At 32.3% G+C, this 25,876-nt stretch overlaps 1 protein-coding gene across 1 annotated transcript; it reads left to right on the forward strand.

Annotated features, from left to right (window-relative positions):
- Positions 1-25,876, forward strand: LOC136982451 (trypsin-1-like). The gene is made up of 9 exons (XM_067278935.1): positions 1-6; positions 82-150; positions 15,262-15,348; positions 22,004-22,028; positions 22,306-22,409; positions 22,483-22,571; positions 22,868-23,148; positions 23,241-23,374; positions 25,539-25,876. The coding sequence occupies exons 1-9, from the start codon at positions 1-3 to the stop codon at positions 25,740-25,742; spliced, it is 999 nt and encodes a 332-aa protein (XP_067135036.1). The 3' UTR covers positions 25,743-25,876.

Consider the following 25,876-nt stretch of genomic DNA (forward strand, 5'->3'; position numbering starts at 1 on the left):
ATGTCGGTAATTAGGTTTTGAGAAATATTTATAAAATAATTAGTTCACAAATATTCATATATATTTTCTAATCATTTGCAGGCAAGACAGCCCTTGAAGGAATTGCACAAGTACTTCACTACGACATGGAATGCAATGGACAATCTCTTGGTAAGTGTACCATTTATTTATAATTTATTCTAGGAGGAACTTGTGCAAATCGACGGTTTCATAAAATTAGAATATAGTCAATGAGGTCATTTAAAATTTAGCGTTCTATACAAAGGTCATCAGTACTGCAAGTGTGTCCAAGATATTGGCCTCTAACTGTATTTTTCAGTACCAAGAGAATTCTCCCACCTGTCCTATCTTTCGGTGGCTTCTTTCAATTTTGAATTCAGGTCCCAGAGTGGCAATTTAGTATTCTTAAGACTTCGGATTAACAGTGCTTCGCCTGATGGCAATCACTTTGTCTCGAGGTTAACAGTCAGATATTATAGTTTACTCTCTTTTTCTGTTGATAGATTTTTTTGCCAAATCCATTAGTTCGGTGATAATTTACAAATTGGATGGTTAGAATCTCGTTTTGTTCATATCATCAAGTAACGATATAATAGAAAGAGAGATTGTCACTGAAAGTTGGTAGATGGTGCTGTTGTGAATATTGAGAAAACTAATTTATTTTAAAAATTTCATTGTCGAATTTAATGTTGAAGAGTATATGCATTTGTTTTACTATACAAATTTTTCTATTACAGATTTTAAAAACTTATAACAGAGTAGTTCCAAAATAAACTGATTCTTAATTTTATTTTATTTAAAACAATATGCAAGTGTTGGAATTTATCAATGTTAACAATATAAATGCAAAAATCTTTTAATTAGCGCCTAATTAGCAAAACAAGCAGAAATTCAGAGCAATGGGTTGTTTCACCGTGCTAGAATATACTACATAGAATGGCTGTAACCTTAGATGTAGTGCTCTTGATAGCAAGGACGGTTACTATTGACCGCCATTTTACTTTAAGTCAAAACATCAAAGACTATACTACCTGTTGGACAGAATTTTAATTTCCGAATCTGTTTTTTTCTCATCTAAATCTATTTTGCTTTGTTTGCTCTTAGATTTGAGATTTAGGCAATTAGATAAGTGATATCAATCTAGATTGTTTCAACTCGAATTTAGCTATTTTCTACATTTTATTTAATTATTATAAAAAAAGGTAAGATCAGAATTTAAAGTGGTAAGTGTAGCACTTACCCTCAATATAACAATATTTTTATAATCTAAGTACGAGCCTTGAAGGGGCATTACTATAGGCCACGTGATTGTTTATTTATAGTAGTAGTATATGATTGAGAGACTCTGAGATAATTTGTTAAAAATTTAACAGTTTATAACTTTTATACCAGTTACTCTCATGATTTCAAGGGAAAGACGTCAAGCAGGGGCAAAAATAAGCCATAATTGTCAAATCGCTCGACCATTTCTGAAATTATTCATTTTCTAAAACTCTCCTAGACATCAAAACCATACCCATTTTTGATGCTCCTTCGGATATACATTTCCGCACGATGTAAACGAGTATTTTTAAAATAAATCGAGGATTTTTATATATATTTTTACATATAAGAGATCTAATATTTTTAATATTATTTTATTTAAAGTTTATATATATTTTATATAAGAGAATCAGTCTTTTAATATTTATTTAACGTTTTATATATTTTTAATATATTTATATATAAGAGAACTAGTATTTATATAACTGTAATATGTTTATGAAATATCTTTTATATTTTAATATTTAAGAGAAATAATATTTTTATATAACTTTTGTTAAGAGATTATTAGTCCCATCTGTTAGACACATTGTGATGGTGTACGTTTTTGTTTAAATATGCAACAACAATTCTCTCTCTCTCTCTCTCTTTTATTTGAATAAAAAATTTTTTAAAAGAAGGATTACAATAATAATATTAAAAAACGATTACATTACGTAAGGTTTACAATAATAATAAAAAAACGGCTACATTTCATTTAAGAATTAAAAATAAGCGTTACAATAATAATAATAATAATAATAATAATAATAATAATAATGTAAAAGAATAGAAACACAAATAAATGACATTAGACAGCAATTAGGCAGGCTAACACAATACACTAAAAACAACATAACACCCAAATTAAGGAAACAGCTCAAAAACATTTTCAAGAAAATAAAAACACACACAAAACATGAACATCACAACACACGCATTGCAGAATACATTGATACACTAAAACAAAAACTTGCTGCCAAAGCACGTAGACTCAAACGATACAAAACATGTACACTACGAAAACAACAAAATAAATTATTTACAAACAATGAAAAACTCTTTTACAGACAAATTAATAACAAAGCAAACACTGATACACAGCACAGTGGCACACCAACAGAAGAAGAACTCACAACATATTGGTCTTCTCTTTGGTCCAGTGCTGTCACGCACAATGCTGATGCAGGCTGGATCGAGGAGGAGAACAGAAACTTGCACAACATACCAACTATGCCCTGTGTTGAAATAAACATACATGATTTCCAATACACTGTTAACAGAACACACAACTGGAAGACACCTGGTGTAGACAACATTCACAATTTCTGGTACAAAAAGTTTACATCACTGCACCAGGAACTAGCTAAACATCTAACACACATCATCATCAATCCACAAGACATGCCAAATTTTCTTACTCAGGGCATCACCTACATGAAACCTAAAAACAACAATACCACAGACCCCACACAATACAGACCAATTACATGTCTTCCAACACTCTACAAATTATTGACATCCTGTATCGCAAACAAAATATACAAACATGTTGAAGAACACGACATTCTAACAGAACAACAAAAAGGTTGCCGTAGAAACCACAGGGGATGCAAAGAACAGTTACTCATAGATTCAGTCATTCTACGGCAAGCACACAGACAACACAGAAACATACACATGGCATATATAGACTACAGAAAAGCATTCGACAGTGTTCCACACAGTTGGCTGCTACATATTCTACACATGTACAAAATACATCCATCACTCATTGCATTCTTTCAAAACACTATGCAGCACTGGAGAACAACACTACATCTCAGGGCCCATAACACTTCCATACAAACAAACCAAATTTTTATTAGGCGAGGAATTTTTCAAGGAGATTCCTTGAGTCCTCTCTGGTTCTGCCTAGCCCTGAATCCATTATCCAACATGTTAAACAACACGCAATATGGTTACAATATCAGACACGAAAAAACAACACAGTATACACTGTCACATCTCATGTACATGGATGACATAAAACTTTATGCATCCACACAAAAACAACTTCATAAACTCCTACAAATCACACATTCATACACCAAGGACATACAAATGAAATTTGGCCTAGATAAATGCAAAACACTTCACATAGAAAAAGGAATCCTGAAGAAAGAAGATTTTGCACTTGGAAATGGAGACATTATTGAATCCATGGAAGAGGGTGAGCTCTACAAGTATTTAGGATTCCAACAGGCCAAACTAACAGAACATGCACAAATAAAGCAAAGACTGATTAAAGAATACCAAAGTAGGTTAAATGCTATTCTCAGAACACAGTTAAATGCAAAACACACAGTTAAAGCAATAAACACATATGTCATCCCAGTACTCACATATTCTTTTGGAGTTATACATTGGACTCACACAGATCTCGAGCAACTCCAAAGGAAAACAAGAACTACACTTACTAAGCATAAACAACATCATCCTAAATCTGCCACAGAAAGATTAACCCTTCCACGTAAAGATGGCGGACGTGGCCTGATTGACATAGTTAACCTTCACTACAAACAAATACAGTCACTGCGAGAGTTTTTCTACAAAAAACAAGAAACATCACAATTACATAAAGCAGTAACTCTAGCAGACTCGAATAACACACCATTAAACTTACACTCGCATCATATGGACACAACTGCAACATATAAAAAGCATAGACACCATTAAGCAATCGTGGGCTCGAAAGGCACTCCATGGCAGGCATCCTTATGATCTGGCCCAGGATTTTGTTGACAAAACTGCGTCAAACAGCTGGTTAGCTCGGGGATGCCTCTTTGGGGAGACGGAAGGATTCATGATTGCCATACAGGATCAGGTCATAAATACTAAAAACTACAGAAAACACATACTCAAAGATGCAACACTCACAAATGACACATGCAGAAAATGTCACATCATGCCAGAAACTATACAACACATCACCTCTGGTTGCAAGCTCTTGGCACAGACAGATTATTTACACAGACATAATCAAGTAGCAAATATAATACACCAAGAGCTTGCAAAGAAACACAAATTAGTAGACATCCACGAACCATACTACAAATACATTCCACAGACAGTATTGGAAAACAACACGCACAAAATGTACTACGACAGAGCCATAATCACAGATAAAACAATTTACCACAACAGACCAGACATCACACTCATTGACAAACACAATAAAATCACATACATTATAGACATATCCATTCCAAACACTCACAATATACAAAACGCATGCACTGAAAAAATTAGCAAGTACACAGAACTCGCCCAGGAAATAAGGCATCTGTGGAGGATGGATAGGGTGCTTATTGTACCTGTTGTTCTCTCCTCTACAGGTGTCATACCACACACACTACACAAAAGCCTAGGCACATTAGAATTGAATAGAAACACATATATCACTCTACAGAAGGCCACTATATTGAATACATGTCATATTGTGAGAAAATTCCTGAATACAGACACACACACTGATACACTTCTTTAATTTCTGTTTTGGTTACTATGCCTTGACTTTGGTCCGGCATAGTACACAGCCACCGGTGTTAACCGAGTATATTTCACTTAACCTAACATAATAATAATAATAACAAATGGTTACATTTCTTCATTTAAAAATTAAAATAGAAATTATACAAATAATATTTTTAAAAAATTAATAAAAAGTATTAAAAATGAATTGAAAAAATGTCTATGAAGAAATAGAATAATGACTGTAAGATAAAGTATATATTCCATTACTTAAAATATATTTCTTATCATAAAAAGCTTAAAGAGAGCTATAAGAAAAGATGAATAACTGAAAAAAATAATAATTTAATTTTCTTATTTAAAAACAACAAATCTAGGGAGATTATATCTTACTTTCTATTTTTTTCGCTCAGATTGAGATGTGAACAAAGAAAAGTCAATAAAGAATTAAGTAACAAAAGTAAACCTCTCCTCTTTATATCAGTTGCTAATGGCGGGAGTCGCATCAAGTTGCATTTGACCTTGGATTATAAAAAGAGTGATTAAACTCAATGTGGGTCAACATAGTGAAAGTACTTTATAAGAGAATTTGTCTTTCAACAATTAAAAACAACATATGCGTGAAAAAACAGAAATATTTTACATACAGTTTCTGGAAATAAGAGAATCAATATTTTTTTAAAATATATTTATTAAAAGATTTTATATATGAGAGTTTTTTTCTAATATTTTTATATAACTTTAATGTTTTATTTATTTTATATTTATGAAATATATCTTTTATATATATTTTAATATTTTCTTATATAAAAGAGAACTACAGGTAACTCCCGAATAACACGGCACTTCTATAGCACGGATTCAGTCTAACATGGTTCGAGAATTGAGACCATCCCCATATAACACGGTACTTTTATAGCACAGATTCACTCTGACACGGTTCGAGAATTGGGTAAAACCCTCGTACAACATGAAATGTAATAAATTTTTACATACTTAAGTACTAATAGTATACGAAAATTATTATTTTCATGAACTATTAGTACTAAAGTATGTAAATTTTCTTTTCCTGCCTTCTGTCGATACATATGGTCCTTCTCAAAAATTGTTTCAATGTTGCCAGATGTCGACGCTTCTGCTTTTGATGTTGCCAGATGTTTTTTCCCTATTCCATACTTGCTTTATTCTTCATAAGTGCTTAGTACCATATAAGGAAATTTATAAAGATCTTTTAAATAAAAGCAAGCAATCTAAAATTGCAAAAGGTAAAGCATGGATCTGAAGATAATGCAGAAAAATGCTCAGAGGATAAGGATAACTTGCCAAAAAGAAAATGCCCTCGGTTAATAGCGCTTAGTGATGACGAAGAAAACATTGTTTAATTTATATTAATATGTATCACTTAAGAAAACTTTAATAAAGATATTTATCTTAATTATGAAAATATAATAGCATGTTTTCTTAATTTTTGGAACCTAACCCCCCCTTTCGTACTAGTTCTTTGTTTCGTATAACACGGATTCGCATAACATGGCAATTTTTTCGAACGTAACTCCTGTGTTATACGGGGGTTACCTGTAATATGTTTTTATATAACTTTGTTAAGAGATTGTTGGTGCCATCTGTTGACAAAAAATATTATAGAATATTTATATTTTTTAATATATTTTTTCCATTGACGATTTAGATATCAAAAGAAATAACGAAACGTGCATACCATCAAGAATCTGAACACACTGTTCGCTATTTCAAATTTGTCTATTCTTTTTACGCTATACATGTATTTTTTAAAATAATTGACAGCAATGATACTCTATCTTTTTTATTGAAATAAAAAAGACCACTTATATCAATTCAGAAATAAGCAGTTAAGCAGTAAGTATACAAAAAACATAAGTGTATAAAAGTATTAATTATATTTAAAAAATTAAAATTTTTCACATATTTTCGCTGAAACATAAATAAGGGTAAATTGATAATTATTCTTTACAAATTTGGTTGTTAATTGTTTCTGATTACTAATGACACTATACCAATCGAGTTTATGCTTGAATTCTTCCGTAAATTTTTCGGATAAATCTTGATATTTTGAAATAATCTCCCAATCCACATCGTTTTCAAGTTCTTTAATAATCTCGTCGTGCAATTGTTGATATTTACAAACAAGTTTCATATTGAATAAATGTTTAAAAGTTAAAATGAAATTTTGACTCAGTCTTTGATATTGAGACACAAGATCCAGTGGCGTAGCGTAGTGGGGGCGGCAGGGGCGGCCCGCCCCGGGCGGCACTTTAAGGGGGCGGCAAAATTTCATAATAAATAATAATAATACCTAAATAAGGGGGCGGCGAAATTTTCCTCCGTCCCGGGCGGCTGACACCCACGCTACGCCACTGACAAGATCCCAGTTTAGACAATCATGATATTGAGTCAAAAAGTTTTCTGTTAACTGTTGATAACAACAAACACTTTCCCAATTAATTCGATGAACATACTTGTGTAAAAAATCAGAGGAGTAATGTCTGCTTTTGCACATTTTATTCCAATTTAATTTATGTTGGAACTCATTAATAAAATCATTACTAAGATTTTTTTTCAGAAATAATATTCAAATCAACTCTATCTTGAAATTGTCTTATTACTTTTTCTGTCAAATTTAATCTAGAGAATTCTTTCCAATCAAAAATTGTATTTAATTCGTGAGAGAGTAGGGCTATGTTTTTTGGATCCATTTTTTAATGAAACGATTGACTTGTCTTCTTCTTCTGATATTAATATGAAGAATAATTAGTTTTTATTGATTACAGTGTTGTACATGACAGAACCGAACAGATCGTTTTTGTTTTAGACCAGTGATTCTCAAACTTTTTCAATTCACCGCCCCCTTGTTCCATAAAGTTATACCCAACGCCCCCTAACTCATTTTCTCTTGTGTGAGAAAGGATTGGAAATATTCTTAGGAAAACTTTTCTATGAATCTCACACTTTGTGCCCTTACCGTACATTGTTCTCAACATCTGGAAACCATTAAACTCAATGTTTCCTCTTATCAGTTTAACAGAGGAAAGGGAACGGCTGTCAGTGACCCCAACTTTTACCTTTGGTCACTGTTCAGTGCCTTGACTCCAGCGCCCCCTAGATTTACTCACCGCCCACAAGGGGGCGTTATTGCCCACTTTGAGAAACGCTGTTTTAGACCAATGAGGTTTTATATTTTTTTAATGATGCAACCGACCAGATTTTCCTTGCTAACTTGTGTTTTAGGTCAACGAACTTAAAATATTATTTACAATTAATGATTGTTATTATTAAAACAAGACACGAAATTTTCGAAAAAAATGTAATATATTGGTTTTTACATTTATATTTAAAATACATTTTCAGAATATTATTTTCGGGTCCACAATGCGGATTATGTTTTTCAGAATCGATGAAAAATTCGTCAAAATTGTTGAATGTTTTGCTAAATTCTGATAGAATTTCTAAGCTGTGATGATGGTAAGATTCCTTCGATGTAAGCATCCATAGGAAATGTTTCACTTTTGGTATAAACCATGATAGAAAATGTACATAATGCTACCATGTCACGTAAAATACTGGCCGCTATCATTATTATAACCTGTTTAGAAATATTTTCTGTAACAGTTTTTATAGTTTTATTAAGTAGATCAGGTTTTAAAGAAATTGATATAAAAAATTCTACTTGCAAATATTTTTTACATTTAGATAGAAACTTTTATTTACATAAATGCACAATGCTGGAATAGTTGTATATCATATTCGAAAATTCACGAGCGAAAGACTACAGGTATACCTCGCCTTACGTCGGTAATTGGTTCCAGGAGAGGCGACGTAAGTCGAAACTACGGTGGAAAACGCCAATAATAAGCACTTAAAGACCGCTAAATAAGACGACAACACAGAAACACAGATGTTTTCGTGTTTTGTTCTCTAGGATTTATGATGATTATATTAACTTTTACTGTAAATGTACTGTACATATTTTAATATGATTTTATGTGCTTTTAACGCTTTTCTAGTGATATCACGACTTCAGTATTTGTAGAGGACGGATGTAAAGTCGAATAAAATGACTTAAACTTGATTTTTATTTTTCCATATACTATTTTGACAAACGATGTATAATCGAGAACAACGTAACTCGAGGTATACCTGTATCTCATAAATATATCGGTGTGCAATTATTAAAGAAGGAAATTTAATAATTATAAATGATTTAATGCATTTTTTAACCAAAAAAATTACCGAATTATTTACCGTTCAATCGCATCATAAAAATATGTGTTATATTGATAATGCAAAATTCATTTTCTCGTAATAATGTAATGACAGATATAACTTTAAATACTCATTATTTGATATTATTTAATGAATCCCTTCTGGCCATTTAATCTGCACGGGCTGGTAGAGCCCGACCTTCAATGGCATTAGTAGAGCATAACGAGTGGGGAGTGTGTCGGTAAGTCAGCAGGTTTCCTCGGATATACAAGAGACCGGTTTTAACATAACCAAAATAAAACTTTATTCTATACTAAATCTAGGATATACAAATCTATATGAGGTTAAATACAGGTACAAATACTCCTATCAGGTGGAGAGCCAAACAGTTCTACTTAGCTCGCGAAGCACGTGCTCGTTTTATTTTCCAAGTTCTAATGTTTTGCTGGCAGAGATAGTTTACAGGTTTCTAGCCCCCTAAATACCTCTCTTATGCGTAGCGGAGAGTCGTTTCGACGAACTTCGTTGTATGGAAGGGTCGTTATTGTGGATGTTCTTCCAACGGGTGTCTTCTCCTCTTCTTGGATCCAGTCCGATGTATGTAGGTCCGGGAGACAGAATGCGCACGATGTCCTAATCTAACTTCCAGTTAATCGCTCTCTCCGAGGTTCCGGCGACTCTCGCTTTTATTTCATTGTCACGAGGAAGGGGATCACATGATTGTCAAAAGTTGATGATAACAGTGCTGTGTTGGCACTTACATGTGAATTTTCCCATCAGATTCTTATCACAAACGGTGATAACGATCTCTGGTACGTTCTTTTGTCGGATTTGTTTTAATTTCCTACAAAGTTTAATTTCTGATAAATGCGTAAATTCGCGGATCTTACATTATCAATGTTCAATTAAATTAATAATAGGTCTGCCAGATTTGAAAATCAAGTATTGTAATTGATTTTGACAATTGGTGCTTGGTTAGCATGACAAAGTACAATTGAATCTACTTGGTAAATGTTTGCATGCAAAAATTTTGTGTATTACACTCTATAAAATGAAAATTTTCAAATTCTTCTTTGTCAGTAATCGATCTTTTTGCACGTATTTATTTGATTTTCAAATGATCTTCTAGCAAAACTAATAAATACATTTGCTGTCTCCAACAGATAAAGTCTGACAGACACACAAAAGTCCTAACATAAGCGCTTTACTACTATAGTGGAGGGTGCTAAAAAGCAAATCATTAGATGGCGCGCGAACTCCCGACACGTTTGTCTCGAGAATTATCATCGCACCTTTGCTAATCTACAGGGAAAAAGCCGTAATTCGATACGTAAACCGTATTTTTAGCCCCAGTCATTTATTCAAACTAAGTCATATAGGCTGAAACCTCTTTCAACTGATATATACATAATAGATTAGAAAGGTTTTTTAATTCCTACAGTTTTGGCTCCGTTTAATAAAATAGTTGATGTAATAATAGTTCGTGAATTGGTACAAACTTTCTAAAATGTATGGGAAATTGAATTAAATCTCATCCTAATTGTAGAACTTTTCTGAACATCTAATATTTTTCTCAATGGCATCGCTTCTGTAAGGTCGCCGACTGGTAGGGATCAGTTAATCCCGTGTCAGGATGAACCTAAGGGACGTTTGCATGTGGGTGTGGCAGAGGAGGCAAATGATGACAAGTGTTTTACATGAGGGAAACCGTTTTATTGGATAACATATATGCATACATCCACAATTGACAGTCCACTTCTCTACAGTCCTTCCGAGAGGCGAGAACTTCGGCTGCGGCCGTAGCCCCGGGCGGATGAGACGAGAGTGATGGGCGGACGAGATGAAGTCGCTGAGAAGCTGAGGCGTCCTTGGCGGCGACACAACACATAGCACGTCTTCTGATCCGTCTTCTGATTATATTATACTAGCTGTTACCCGCAGCTTCGTTCGGCGGATTTTGCAAGCAAACCCTATTTACATTCAATATTTTAACAACCATAGTAATTGTTATATAACACCTACCACTGAGAATTGCTGAGAATCAAACCAACTGTTTTTAATTTGATAAATTTTCTGGAACGTTTACAATCGTTCTATAATCGAACCAATATGTAATCACAAATTCGAATTTAAAACGGTTCGAACATTTGGTAAAAAAATCGAAATATATAAAAAATATTTATAATAATGTCTGAAATGTTATCAATTTAATATCCCTAAGTACTCAATGAAGACTAAACGTAATTAAAAACAAAAAAATCGCATCTAAAATAGTACAGTAGAAGCCGTTCTTCAGGTTAGGACTTAATGCTCTCCCTCTCCCCCGCGGAGACAATTTCGAAAAATCCCTTTTTAGTGTTCATTTTCATTGCGTACCCCTATTAAAACGTAGTTAAATACAAAAATTCGCATTTAAAATAGTACAGTAGAAAGCCGTTTTTCAGGTTAATGCTCTCCCTCTCCCCCTGCGAGGGGAATTTCGAAAAATCTCTTCTTAGTGTGCATTTCATGACGTACTCTAACTGCGTACCAAATTTCACCTCTAGGTTCTGGAAATTTCTAGAAAAAACTGGAACATTCTAATTGAAGCATCATACATTTTTGTAGTCAACAACTTTCAACTCCCATATCTCCTACACCCTTATAGCTATCGAGATGCAACCACCATAGTGCACGATGGGAGACTTGGGGCTACTACCACACACAAACACCATTCATGTGCGATGTGTAGTTTTGGCTGCAGAGTGAGATATAGGCACAAACACGTCCATTTATATATATATATATATATATATATATATATATATATATATATATAATATAATATAGGTATAGATATATAGATATCTAAATAGATATAGATTATTTCATTTCTATATAGTACAAAGGTTTATCGCACCTAGTGACCAATGTAACACATTTTAAACTTTCTTTAAATTGTATAACAGAGGAATAAGAAATTTTTAATTTAAAATGCTTAGATTGGTCATCGGTGTGAGAAACCCTTACTTAATTAAGATAACCTTCGTAGTTATATAAATAAAATATTATAATACAATAAATATTAAAACGAAAATCATATACAAAATTTGGTTATTTCAGCCTATCATTGTCGTGTTTATTTCGATATTCGAACGGTACGAAATGGCACAGTTTCATTGGTCATGTAGACCCCAATTGAAAATAAATTTATTAAGGTATTATATTTTTTCCTAATGTTAACTCTAAGAAACTGTACCATTAACTGCCGAATATCAAATGATAACCTGCCAACCAATCAAATTTCGCGAAAAACGGATCAAATATTTAAAGTCAGCACCCTCGAAAACCACTTAAAACATATTTTATGCTAGCCTTGTATTATGAACTTGTATTATGCAATTTTATTTATTCGAATGCCACCATAACGATGGTTTGATAGAAAAAAGGTACTTCTGTGGAAGAGGATCCACTAAATTCGACCAGAAGTAGTAATTGTCTTTCTCCTGGGAGAGAAGATGGCCAACGACTATTAATTAATACCAGTCTACTGTTAATATTTGAGAAGTGATTCGCGTTGGATAGGTTGTAATGGCCCGTATTTGATCGAATTTGTTAACCTTAACGTCAGAAAGACTTGATAACACACTTGTTTAAATAAAAAAAAATTCTGTAAAAATGCAAAAATAATTGCTATTATCTGCAGTTACTTTTTATTTCCCATTAAAAAACCTGGTGAAACCAGGTTGCAAAAATAAAGCTCAGCAAAAACATCTAAGTAAAGGAAACTTTTGATAAGAATAGTGGAATCAGATTTGACTGTAGGACTCAACATGTAAATAAAGTGAACATTACACAGACTACAACTAACAGGAAGTTTTGGATGAAGCAATGTCGCCATGATAATAAATAAAAGAAATAATTTTCGGCACAAAAAAAGACTTCCTGCTCTACACTGTGCCTTAAAATCGTTGCACGTACTGTACATTAAATTGGCTAAACGTTAGAATATCTTAAACAGTATCAGTAAAGGATATTTGGGACAATGAGTTCATGAGTTAATAAGGGAAGACGAATCAAGGAAAAGGCGGGTGCAGCAGGTTTCCTGGCAGGTAAGCATAACCTCGTATTAAAATTAGTTTGGTTTATTTGGTTACATCAAAGCAACACGTGAGCGATCTGCCAAGGAGGATGCAACCCAGAAAAAATTTTATGTAAATTTGGCTCCTATTTAGATGTTCCTAACGTGAGGAAACCCCAGAAAACTGCACTTGCCAATCCGTTGGAGACGATCGACTACCGGTGTCCTGTGGTTTTATCCACTCGGTTACTGGAGGGTACTTATCGGGCTGCAATTTGAAAATATTTGTAGAGCTATAAATTCGTACTGTCGTCTGTCTGCTGTCTGTTCTTTCCTTAATCTCGAGAGCAGAGTTAGATAGATGAAAAGTCGAGACCAGATATGGAAGGCCTAAGAGCAGGAGGGCCAAGGTTAACTATACACGAACTTTTGGTTCGTGGAAATCGTCATTACAATTGGCGTAAGTTCCTTAGATTATGAAATGTGCTGTTTATATTTACAACCATATCGCGTTGAAATCTTTTATACGGTATTTAAATACAGTCTAACTTGTTTCTAACGTCATCCATGGGACCGGCAATTTTTTGACGTTATAACCGAGTGTCGTTATCTGCGAAGTCTATTATTATCATAATAAATTTATTATCTTATGTATAAAAATGCAAACTACATGTTTAAATCAACTTTATTTACATTATTATGTCTAAGTTTACATCGATGTAATTAAAAATTTCAAAAATTACCTTTTATAAGAAATTTCTATTTGTCATAAGTTTCAATAATGGCGGAACTTCCGGTTTTGAGGATAATGTCGAATCAAAAGGCAACAAAAGGTTAAACTAATGTATGCCAATTAAAAATAATTCAATTATTTCTTTATAAACTATTTAATGTAATATGTTATCTCAAAAATAATAGATTATTTTAACAATTTAGTATAAAGTAATTTAAAAATGAGTACATAATAACCGTCGTTATTATGTTCTCGCCGTCACGTCGTTAAAAGTGTAGAAAACCTCACCCCATCGAAGTCAGGTGGTGAGAGTACTACCCACAGTGGTTCCCAAACTTTTTTTAATCGCACCCTTTTCAGTTTTTTAAAATTGTTCACGAACCCCCTTTCGCATCTGTTATATTTGATCAATAAAACAAAAAATAAAAGGTTTGACAAAATATATTTTAGGACTTAACAATAGTGATGATATTTTTTATTAAGTATTAATTATTAATGTGATGATTGAGCTTGCATCTGCTTAACTTCGAACTATAGAGCTAGTGGAAGGAACGGCGAAACGAGATTGAGGTGCCTCTAGCGGCGACGCCGAGTAACAGAATCGGGGCTACAAAGCACCACTGAAAGTATGACGGGCGAAATGGCTTTGTTAACGGAGGTCTCAACTATACCCGGCTAGTTTGCCACAGTCGAACTTCACCAGGCATAAGGAGAGGTGCGGGCACCGGCTGCCCACTGATTACGTCGCATATCTCGCGTGTTGCCAAGCATAAATAAATTATTAACATTAAGGCGATCCCCCAAAAACGCTAAGGAACCCTCTTGTGGGTCGCGACCCACCGGTTGGGAACCGTTGTTCTAGGAAGTGGACTCTGACTCTAGGACTAAACACGTAGTATTTTCTTTGTGAAATAAAATTTGTAATCTAATTTTGTAAATTTGGGAGTGCTTCAAATATGACGTTATAACAGGGTTTTATGTCGTTACAAGCGGGTTTTTTTTTTAACATTATCTAGTATAGTAAAGTCTTGGGACCGATAAAAATTTGACGTTACATCCGATGACGTTATAACCAAGTTAGACTGTATTTGCCCTGCTAGCCGAACACGTGCCTTTACGAACAACCTGTGTTTATTGTCTACAAACACATTCTTGAAAACACGCCTTCATAATTTTTAAACCGCAGTTTTGTTTAATAAATATTTTCTTCAAATTTTGGAAAGTTGCAATATTGTATGAAACGCTTTCGATTCATTGAATTCAATAGATTAAACGGGTCGTTTCTTTTCTTGTATATTCTGAATTCTTTTAACTAACAAAATAATAATAAGATAATTTTATGCAGTTGATATTTGTTTTAAACATAAACATGTTAATAAATATAGCAATAACTTAATGTTAAATTTTTATTAAGATGATCAATATTCAGAAGAGATACACGGGACCATCCATCGGAGTTTCTCTGTTTGACTTCATTGTGAAGAGGAGCATCGCCATCAAAGTTAGTCTCTTTTCAATTTTTTAAACTATAATATCATTGCTTTAACAAAATTATTACACTACTTTAAATAACTATTTGTAATATGACGCTAACAAATTTTAACTAATTATTTACTGAGCTACAGATTTCTTATCAATAATTATGTTATATTGCTACATAGTACTATGTAAACTAACATTTTTCTGTTATAAGACAACAGCTCAAATTACACTAGAATTGCACAAGAAGAAATTTAATTATACAAGTGAGCATGTCTAGAGTATTACGGTATATTGAATATAACATATACATTTCAAAATGACTGACATTGTAATAATTATTATCTATATATATATATAATCGAGATGGGTTAATAATAATAATAACTATATAACTGAAAATATAAAAATTTTGATAGTTTGCTTTTAGAATTTGGCCCTGCTTTCGTTCATTATATTATGAATATTATTATATTGTTTCAGTTTTAAATTACAAAAGATGTAGTCAAGTTATCTTTCGTATTCTGGGTTATGCAGTGTTCTGTAACAGCTGAATATCTCATAGGAGAGATTACAAAAGTAAAATAGGGGTAGAATGTAATAAAAGGTATTGCGAACAATAATAGAGCGGAGATGACTTTTACTTTTCTCTGTTTTATTTGGCTACAAGTTCTGCTTTTAATCTCTGATTACAGTAATGATACTTGGTACCATATAGGTAACATTTATTGAAGATGAAGTGCAGAATATCATGTTAATTTCATTCTGTGTTCTATCGATGGAATTTTCTAAATTATATTGTATATTTAGTACTTTGAAGTACAAATTGTATATTTAGTATAAAAATATAACACAATGTACACTGTATATTTGTTAACTCATAACGAATTTTGTTCTTGTAGTTGTGGAATGCCATGCTGGACTTTTTTCTATTTCTGCTGAAAGTGGATAAAATCAGACGTGGAGAACGTTGTCCCAAAGGAGGATTGCTTGAAGCTTATTAATTAGAAACACACAAGTGAATATCTTAAGAAAATTAAATCCGTATCTGTATCATAAGCACTTGTAAAGTTAAACTTCGTATAATGAACACGGAAAAGCACCCATAACATAGTGTTGAAAATCTAATGTGTTAGAGTGACAAAAAGTAATAATGCAAAACTGGCCAGTGTTATACTCTATGTTATATTCTTGTGAAGGTTTTTGGGCATAATCAGATCTTCTAGAAGCATGTATGGTAGCCGCCACACATTGCACATACCCATGAGAACGACATCATCTACTATTAAACTCCTAAAGATTGTCAACATTTTGGAAATCCGTTTATGCCTTCTAAATATGTTTCCGCATTTCGGGTAAAATTTTCAGCAGGAAAATGAGACGAAGATTTATAAATTTATTTACCAGAGTACTATAAATTCAAAAGATATATGCAATGCATGTCTTTTAAATTTGAATACATTATCTCAGCATAGGCTTCAATATATAAAAATAATTTTTTGTAACATTTAAAATAGGTAAAGAATGAAAATTCGAAATATGTAGTAAAATCTCTGTAAACCGAAATTGCAGTGTCGAATATTTATGTTTGATTCGATATGTTTTCGTTTTGAATGGGTTCAAGTATTTTTCTTTTTTATCCGTAAACTAGACAAGTGTCATACATATTGTTTTAAATAGTAAAATCACTGTTACATAGTTCAGCAGAAAGCTTTCTATTGAACTGAACACAGTGATGAATGATGTAGCAAAAATTGTCAATGAAATTCGTAGTCGAGCTGTGAATTTCAGGCTGTTCACAATATCGTGTGAGAGTATGAACTCACCACCAACATCTTCGTGTTGACGTGAGGTGGTTATCAAGAAGAGAGTTTGCATGTCTTTTTGAATTAAGAGGAAGTAACAAAATTTTTACGCGCCCAAAAATCCAATTTAATACAATCTTTACTAAATGAAAAATGGATGGCTAAACTTGCATATATAGAGAACATATTTAATCTTCTTAATGACCTTAACATTTCACTTTAGGGATATTGTACAGATATCCTTACAGTGAGAAATAAAATAGATGCGTTCAAAAATCCTGAATCTTTGGGACAATCGATTACATAAGAAAGATGTAGAAATGTTTCCAATTTTGGGTGAATTTTTCACTGCAGTTGATGTCAAAGTGATATTCAAAATAATTAGTGAACGTTTAAGGGCATTACTTGAAAACTTTAATGCAGCAGAGCATCGATTATCCGAACGTCGATCAACCGAAACGTGAATTAACCGAAAGCTTTCCAGTTGGCAAATTTAAATTTTCGCTAGTGCTGTGGCATTGCAATCTTTGGCTATGTCTTGGGCTACTCTGATATTATTTTTGTTGGTGTGAGTGTTTTAGCTGGCAGCACTGGCGCGACTATGAGCGTGTACTTAAGGACGTTAGGTTGCCAATTTAGCGAAAAAGTCGCTAAATTTGGCGAGTTTTTGCTTATGTTAGCACTTTTTTTTGAAATTTAGCGACAGAGATTTTTCTTAGCCTCCTTTTTTCTTGTAAATTTAGATACATTTTAGAGATTTTTCAAAAAATGAAAAAATTTCATAAAACTATCAAAATTTAATAAATTTCTTAATATGTATTATCTTTAATGTGCAATAATTATGTGTATGAGTCGCGAATCTTATTTTTAATAAGTGGCAAAAACTAATCAGAGCTCAATTTTTTTTATCATGACAAATATGGAAAAATGTTTGTAAAAGGGGTGGAGCTTACTGAGCACTGGCATCGCGACTAGCAGTAGCAGGATTGTTATTCCAGAAATAAAAATAACAAATGATATAGTGATTTTAAAACCATATAGCACTCAATCCATACTTGGGTTATCAGTTTGGAACCGAAATAAACAATTCTACACTGTTAGATGAAGAATGAAAAATAGTCGTAGTTGCTGCATTACCTGTCTTTTGTCTCGTATTAGATATATCGTAATAACATCTAAAAATAAAACTGTTTTTATTAACAAGTTATTTATGGGAAAACAGTTTGTAAAACAATCAATAGTGATTTAAGATTAACAATTATTTTAATTTAATTAAAGGTTCTTTATGACGAAGAGATCTATATGCGTTTGTAACAAACTATACGTGATGTACTTTGTGAATTAACAATTAATTATTGTGTAGATTAACAATACAGTTTTTAAAACACACAATATACGCTCATTGCCATACAAATTAGCGCACAAGGAAGACATTATTATGCAGTGTATTTTTGCTTTTAATAAGGTTTAATAAATTTTGTCTTGTTTCTATACGAAATCGTTTAATTTTAGCTCTCTATAATATAAATAAGTCATTTACGAAAGAAACGAGTACGATAGAAATATCATTTTTAATAATAATAATATATAATAAATGTCAATTCCAAAAGCAAACTCAGCTGAATAATAACGTTTTTAATTAAATAGTCAAATTTCATTCCATGCCGAAACTAAAATTATAAATATTTTCGTCATATCGGAATGACTTTACAAATTTGCATTTAAGAACAAAGGAGTATTCAGGAATTGTCTTAGGGCGATTTTTAATTAGTGTGATAAACTAAACGATAGTATAAATCAAATCTATATGGCAAATACAGTTTTGAAAGCTGTGAATGTAAAAGTAAATTTTAGTTAAAAATCTGACTGAAATTTCCTCATCACACCATACAACACAATAACAAGCAAAATAGTGTTTTCCGAAAAACAGATTCGAAACCAGACAACAATTTTCTGCTAAATCACCATCTCTCACAAGCTTAGTTCACACCGTGCGATTAGCGAAAGCGAATGAGAAAAGCGAAAAACAAGTTTATTCGCTTAGCGAAATTGACCCATACAGCATTCGGAACCATACAGCCAAAATCTCGACGGTTCCGAACTTCAAAGCGATTCGCGAAATGGGAACGACGTGTCACGTCTAACGTGCTATTCGCTCTGTTTTCCGCTTTCGCCAGCGAATCGCGCTCAGTGTGAACTGAGCTTCAGACGTGTGACTAAATTAAACAGCATACGGACGATCCCTCCACCACACCCTTCTCTGTTATTTTTAAACAATTACAGGTTATTCTAGTTATTCAAGCTTCTTAAGTATTATATGCAAGAAGTAAAAGTCGCCCGCTAATCTTAAGATTTTCGAGGCTAAATATAAACGAGTGTAAAATATTTTGCTTTTTTCATTTATTTTTTACAGCAATTGCTAGTAAACAATACACATAGCAAGCATGACTTTCAAATAACACAACATATCAATACGTTAGCATAATTCAGTATATCTTTTAATTTACACAGCAGTTACACGTGTTTAGCTTCTAACCCTCATTTACGTATATAAAAGTTTTATAACAGTATAAAAATGTAATACAATTAAAAAATAATTAAAATACTAGGACTTCGTCCCTGACTAAAGTGCAGCGAAGGCTTCAAGCGACTTGTCAAGCAGTGAATTTCTAAAACTTCCTTGTTTTACATAGGAAATGTTGTAAAAGTAAATGTATATATGACCCAACTTTTCATGAAAAATGGAAAAGGAAGATCGGAATTTAAAAAAAAAAATGGCAAGAGCTTCACGCTATTTCGAATGCCGAGTGGTGCGTGCTCGTTTGCTTACTTTTTATAATGCGACAGATTCTCTCGCTTTTTGTCGCTTATATTACTATTCATTTTTAAGCTAATCTTTCTTAAATATTAGGAAGTTGTCATTCACCAATGGGGCTTTTAAACTGTAATGTTACTAATCTTATTAATATAAATAATTCTTGCAGTTTCATAATATTGCAGTGTGCATTTCGTCAGAGACCACAATTCAATTCCTTCTTCAGCCTAACATGATATACAGAATATACTAGCGAATACTGAAAGTACATGAAACGTGAATTACTTATTAGTAGAAACACTTTCAGCATTTAAAAAAAATTCAAAATATGATACGGTACATACTTTAGATAACGGATTTCCTTATAGTTTGTTAGACATTCACTGGAGCCAGTTAAAATTGCTACTCGACAATATGTTTAACATATTGTCGAGTAGCATAAAACGCATAAGAATATAACCAATTTTAATATTATAACAGTTTAGATTATATTGGTTATAATAAAACACAATACTTTGTCAATTAAAGGTTTATATTTAATACTATAACTTAAAATATATTTCTAGTATATTTAAGAATTTAAAAGTCTTATTGTTTGTTTATGACAAGTCCTAAATATTTATGCAAAAAAGTGAACTTAAACAACAAAATTTTCCCATAGACTTAACGTGGGGATGACCTTTGAACCCCGATATTTCCAGTTCTAGGTCGAATTTTAAAATCTAGCTTCCATCACGCCATTTTATTACTTCTACTTATATGTAAAATTTCGTTTAAATTGTTCCAATTATTACTTCAGAAAACATGTTTTAACGATTTGTGATTTTGAGTCAGATAAGGAAGCATGATGATCTAGTAGTAGTCTCTTTAATCCGAAAAATTGACGGTAGACTGTCTCACAGCTTAAAGGCATGCTCGCTTCTGTTGCTTCGCTTCAATAAACTTTATTTTAAACAAATAATGATCTAGCAACAATAAACAACATTAGGAGACGATTGCCAGTATGACCTTTTTCAAGACACTTCTTTGTTAACTTGCCTCCTTCATTCTTTCTCATTCTCCTGTTAAAAGCAAATTTGTTAAGTCATTCCAAACATGACAATATCATTTATAATTTTAGTATTGTCATTTAATGAAATTTGAATATAATTTGAATATTTAAGTGACAACGTTACTTAGTTGCGTTGGTTTTCGGAAGAACTATTAATTAAGTAACAGATTCATTTATTTCGAATTTTAATTATATTTTTTATTTACTTTAGTTTTACATATATTATCTTTTAAGTTAAGAATAAGAACAATGACTTGATAATGATGTGTTATATGATATATGCTTATATTTTTTATTGATAATTATATAATTTAATTGATAGATATTTTAATGAGACTTCTGTTTAATTTCGGTGAATTCTTCTTGTGAATTTTGTGATATACATTTAAAATGAATGATTTATAACTGCTATTAACAGATGTTTTATTAGTTGAATCAAACAATACAAATTGTATAGTTTATTTTTGTCTGATATTATCTCTCCTCATCCAAATTCATCCAAATTCAAAGTGGGCATGGAAAAAACTTCTCCGGGTCTCAAGACATAAAGAGTTAATATTTGCCCTTTTTAAGATTCGTAATTTCTATATTTATTTTTTATCTATATCATATATTAAGATTAAATAAATAATATAAAACTATTTATATTGTTTTAAATGAATTAAATGCTAACTTACCGTACAGTATATTTTAAATACATACTGTACTGTATAGTAGTAAATCTCAAAATATTAAAATCTTATCGACTAATGAGGGATAATTAAAATTATTTCTATTAAAACAGTGAATGTACTTGTCTTCTTCACGTTAATCGCATATTAAAATCTGCAAGAAAATGTTTGGAAGAGAAAGATTCTCACTTTACGCGTTTTTGATCATTTGCTATTGTTCTTATACAGAACAACAAGTAAGTTTTAGACAATATTTAATAACATTTTTAAAATATTCAAAACTTTCGAGTGTAATTTTATTTTTAAAAATGATAAAATAATTTGAATTTTTTCAGTCAGAAAACTACCTAGAAGATAAAAGTAAGTACTTTTGTTAGCGCTAACATTTCGATATTTTTAATTAATTATGCATTAAACGAATAAATATAATGTCAAATTACCGAAGCATTATAAATATTGATTTATATCACAACTGAAAGATTATTAAAGCGACTTCATGAATATTTTACAATAAAACTATATGTATAAACTACTGTTAAAATCATATCGAAAGATTGTTTCTCCGAAACATGTTTAAGAAATAAAACGAGAGAGATGAAAAATTTTCATGTATTAAAATATTGATTGTAATTTCCAGGACCAATATGTTACACTGGAATGGAAGAAGTTACGCCTCAGAGAAAATCTAGAATGGTTGGAGGTTTCCCCGCCGATTGGAATTTTCACCAAATGCGATTTGTTGTAAGTAATATAAATATCTGGTTTGAATGAAGTTATCTGCAGACAAATATTAATAAATAAATTATTTTTTAAGGCCGAAATTCATATTCGTGGAAAGCAAAGATGTCTAGCTAGTGTGGTTACCGATAGGCATTTAATAACAGCCGCTCATTGTCTTTACGAGTACGTAATTATAACTGTTTTGCATGAATACTTTTTAACGTGATAACGATTGAATAAATTTGCTAGCGAATAAAGATTAGTGTTTGAAACAGAACCAGTTTTGGTACACCGCGGTTTTAGTAATGAAATCGGTATCGTTGTGTTTACTTGCTCTTCATTGACTTTTGATTAGTATTAAAATATGCATGAATTTAAGATGTAATACTAAAAAATTTCATTGTAGCATAGTATCCAACTAGCTGATCCTATCTAATAACCTATCTAAGGAAAGTAAGAAATTTTAAATGATATTTTAGTGAACCAGATTTAAGCGATATCTTATTGATAATTGGAGATTTTGACATTTCAACGGTTGTTGAAGTCAACCACGAAGTTCGAAGCATACACAATCTCGTAATTCATCCCGAATTTGATGACAAAAGAGCAAATAATGACATCGCAGTTATTGGTATCGATCCACCTCTTCATCTAGGAATAGATATAAAAGCCGTCGTTTTACCTCCTCAAGATGCAAAGCTTCCTGTTGGAACAATGTGTACCGTCTGGGGGTGGCAAGAGTATCCTTGGACTGGATACAGTAAGTATATTTAGAAATTTTTATAGTAAGTACGAAATGTATTGTATTTTTTATTTGAGATATCTGTCTTAACATGTTTTACTATATGATAGGAAACGACACGAAGTATTTGTTGCATCGGGTTGACATTCCACTTCTTCCCAAAAAACAATGTAGAAAATTTTATTTGTTCGTTAATAAGACTAAACTCTGTGTCGGTGGACTACAAGGAAAGGATACTTGCAAGGTTAGTCACTTGAATACATTTGATTCGTAATTCTGTTAAAAAGTTACATCAACTAACGATCGTAATTGTAAATTCGAAATGGACTTAAAATTATAAATAATAGCTAAAAATATTTAAGCGACAACTATATATTTTTGGTGAAATTAGATTTCAATTTTTACCACGAAATTACTTCAAGTTAAACAATCGAGCCGCGACTTTCGCTGGTTTAATTTTCGCGATTTGATTATTCGCATGTTCGCCATTGATAATTAAATAGGAATTTTTTGGAGTTTTTCAGCCAACTGAAAAAAATTGCAGACAACCCACTCATGTTTGGGTATACCATTGTCCCACCCAAACATGAGTGGGGTTGTCTGCATACCATTGTCTGTCTCGGTAGTAGTCAGTGACAATTCGTGGTTTCTTTCTCAGTGTGCGATGTATCTTATATTTCTTGTACCTTTTATCATTATAAAAGAAAATACGGTACTGTATATTAGTGTCTTTTGCAAATTTTAGTATTTTCACTGATAATTTTAAGATTTGAAAGTCGAGATATATTCATAGTTTTTTCATTTATGCGGAGTCATACTCCTTAACCCCGTGAATATAGAAAAGGTTGTAATCAATGTGGTTATTATTTTTACACAATAATTTGGTTACGTCTAATAATTTATATACGAGCATTTTTTAATTCACTTTGAAGAATAAATATAAAAATATTTGTATTCTTCAAAGCGAAGCAACCTTAATTAGCTTTCACAATACTCCAAAAAAGTAAAAAAGAAATAAACGAGCGCGGTAAAAGTTGTGTAACTACCTACAAAACACTATCTGTTCAATCTCAATTGTTTAGCGAACGATATGCATGGCAGTGTTATAACAGGATCTTACTTACCGGAAAGTTACGCTTTCATATTTATTTTTAAAGATTGGACAGACACTGTTTAATATCACTATGACTGCCAGGACCAGCGAAGAAAACAGTCTGTCGCCTGTTTTATTTGCCAGGAGACATCGGGTTCGAACAGCGGACAGCCCTGGTGCACATTGCCGGTATACTGACAGCGGACTATTACGTCACACGAATTGGTTCGGTCAATGATGTAGGCCACACCTGACACAGTATTGCAGTAAATAAATGCCCGATCTGCCCAATATAATGCATGTTCGAGAATTCCGTTGTGGCTGGTAAGAGTTTACTAGCCCAAACGAAATTCATATCCTTTTCTGTCCGGCAGCCTTGCCGGATCTCTCTCCCACCAAACATCTGTGAAATGTCGTTCGATGTGAGGTGCACCGGGATCCACCGCCACATACCGAAATCGACATACGCGTCACAATTGACGCAGCTTGTCAAAAGATAATTTTGGTAACCATTAATCGCCTCCTTAATAGTATGTCTCGCCGTACAGCGGCCTGTACAGCGCCGTACAGCTGCTCGTGCGGACCATATTCTTTACTGAATAAACAGGTGTCTGTTGCATAGTCTTTATTTGTTCTTTTAATCATTTGCAAATCTGTGTAAATCAAATAAGTGCAATATTTTTAAAAGAAATTAAACATTTTTTTCCAAAATTTCCATGCACACATTTATTTTGTAATAACTCTTCGCTAAATTCTGTAGCATGCAACAGTATTAACTTATGTACAGACCTTGTGATCTTTGGAATTTATTTAATTAAAATATGCCGAAATTCTCTACTTCAAAATCATTTCCGGATAAATGAGTTTCAGTTAGAATAAACTGAGACTCAATTATCCGGACTCGACCAGATACACATTTAAGATGAAAAATGAAATAATTTAAAATGTTTTCTTTAACTTGTGATATCGAAAACCTAATAAAAGTTATAAATACTGTTTAAAAATAGAAAAACAGCTACAATACAATAAATCAGAAATACAAAATGGTGCAGAAACATGGTTCAACGTGAAAAGACAATTGATCTAACAACTAGAATTTCGAATACTGTACTTTTAGAATAGCAAACGCTTTCCATTGTTAAACTTTAATTCTTAGTTATTAAATTTTATTGAGGTCTATTTAAACATTATCGCGTTTTTATCTAGATCCGAATAAACTGAGGTTTCTACCGCAGTATTACTATTTTTCGCTATTATTATTATTATTATGTTGTTATGTGAAAACGATTTATTTTAATTTATTTTTATACAAAAGGGTGATTCTGGAGGAAGTCTTCTTGTTTGGATTAACCGTTATTATGTCGCTTGCGGAATCGTTTCGGCTGGAAAAAAATGTGGCAAGGCGGGCTTACCAGGAATTTATGCTGATCTGTCAAGATACACTGAATGGGTATATGAAATGACCAAGAATGCAGCCTGTAAACCAAGCATACATTCAAATGAGACTTATCCGCATTAACTTATGACAAAAATGTTTCGTTTACAAATCAATTTATAAATGAAAATAAAAATTAATTGTCAAGAATGAATGTATCATACAGAATTTTATGTAATACTGGTATACACACTCGTTACACCGATTTTTTACGCGGT

Source organism: Centruroides vittatus, unplaced genomic scaffold (assembly GCF_030686945.1).
Source record: "Centruroides vittatus isolate TY-2023 unplaced genomic scaffold, ASM3068694v2 contig_836, whole genome shotgun sequence".
NCBI lineage: Eukaryota > Metazoa > Arthropoda > Arachnida > Scorpiones > Buthidae > Centruroides > Centruroides vittatus.

Excerpts from the sequence above, each read along its gene's own strand:
- LOC136982451 (XM_067278935.1), top strand. Across the intron at positions 22,029-22,305 it reads AAACTACCTAGAAGATAAAA|GACCAATATGTTACACTGGA; the intron begins GTAAGTACTTTT and ends TGTAATTTCCAG. Across the intron at positions 23,149-23,240 it reads GTATCCTTGGACTGGATACA|GAAACGACACGAAGTATTTG; the intron begins GTAAGTATATTT and ends ACTATATGATAG.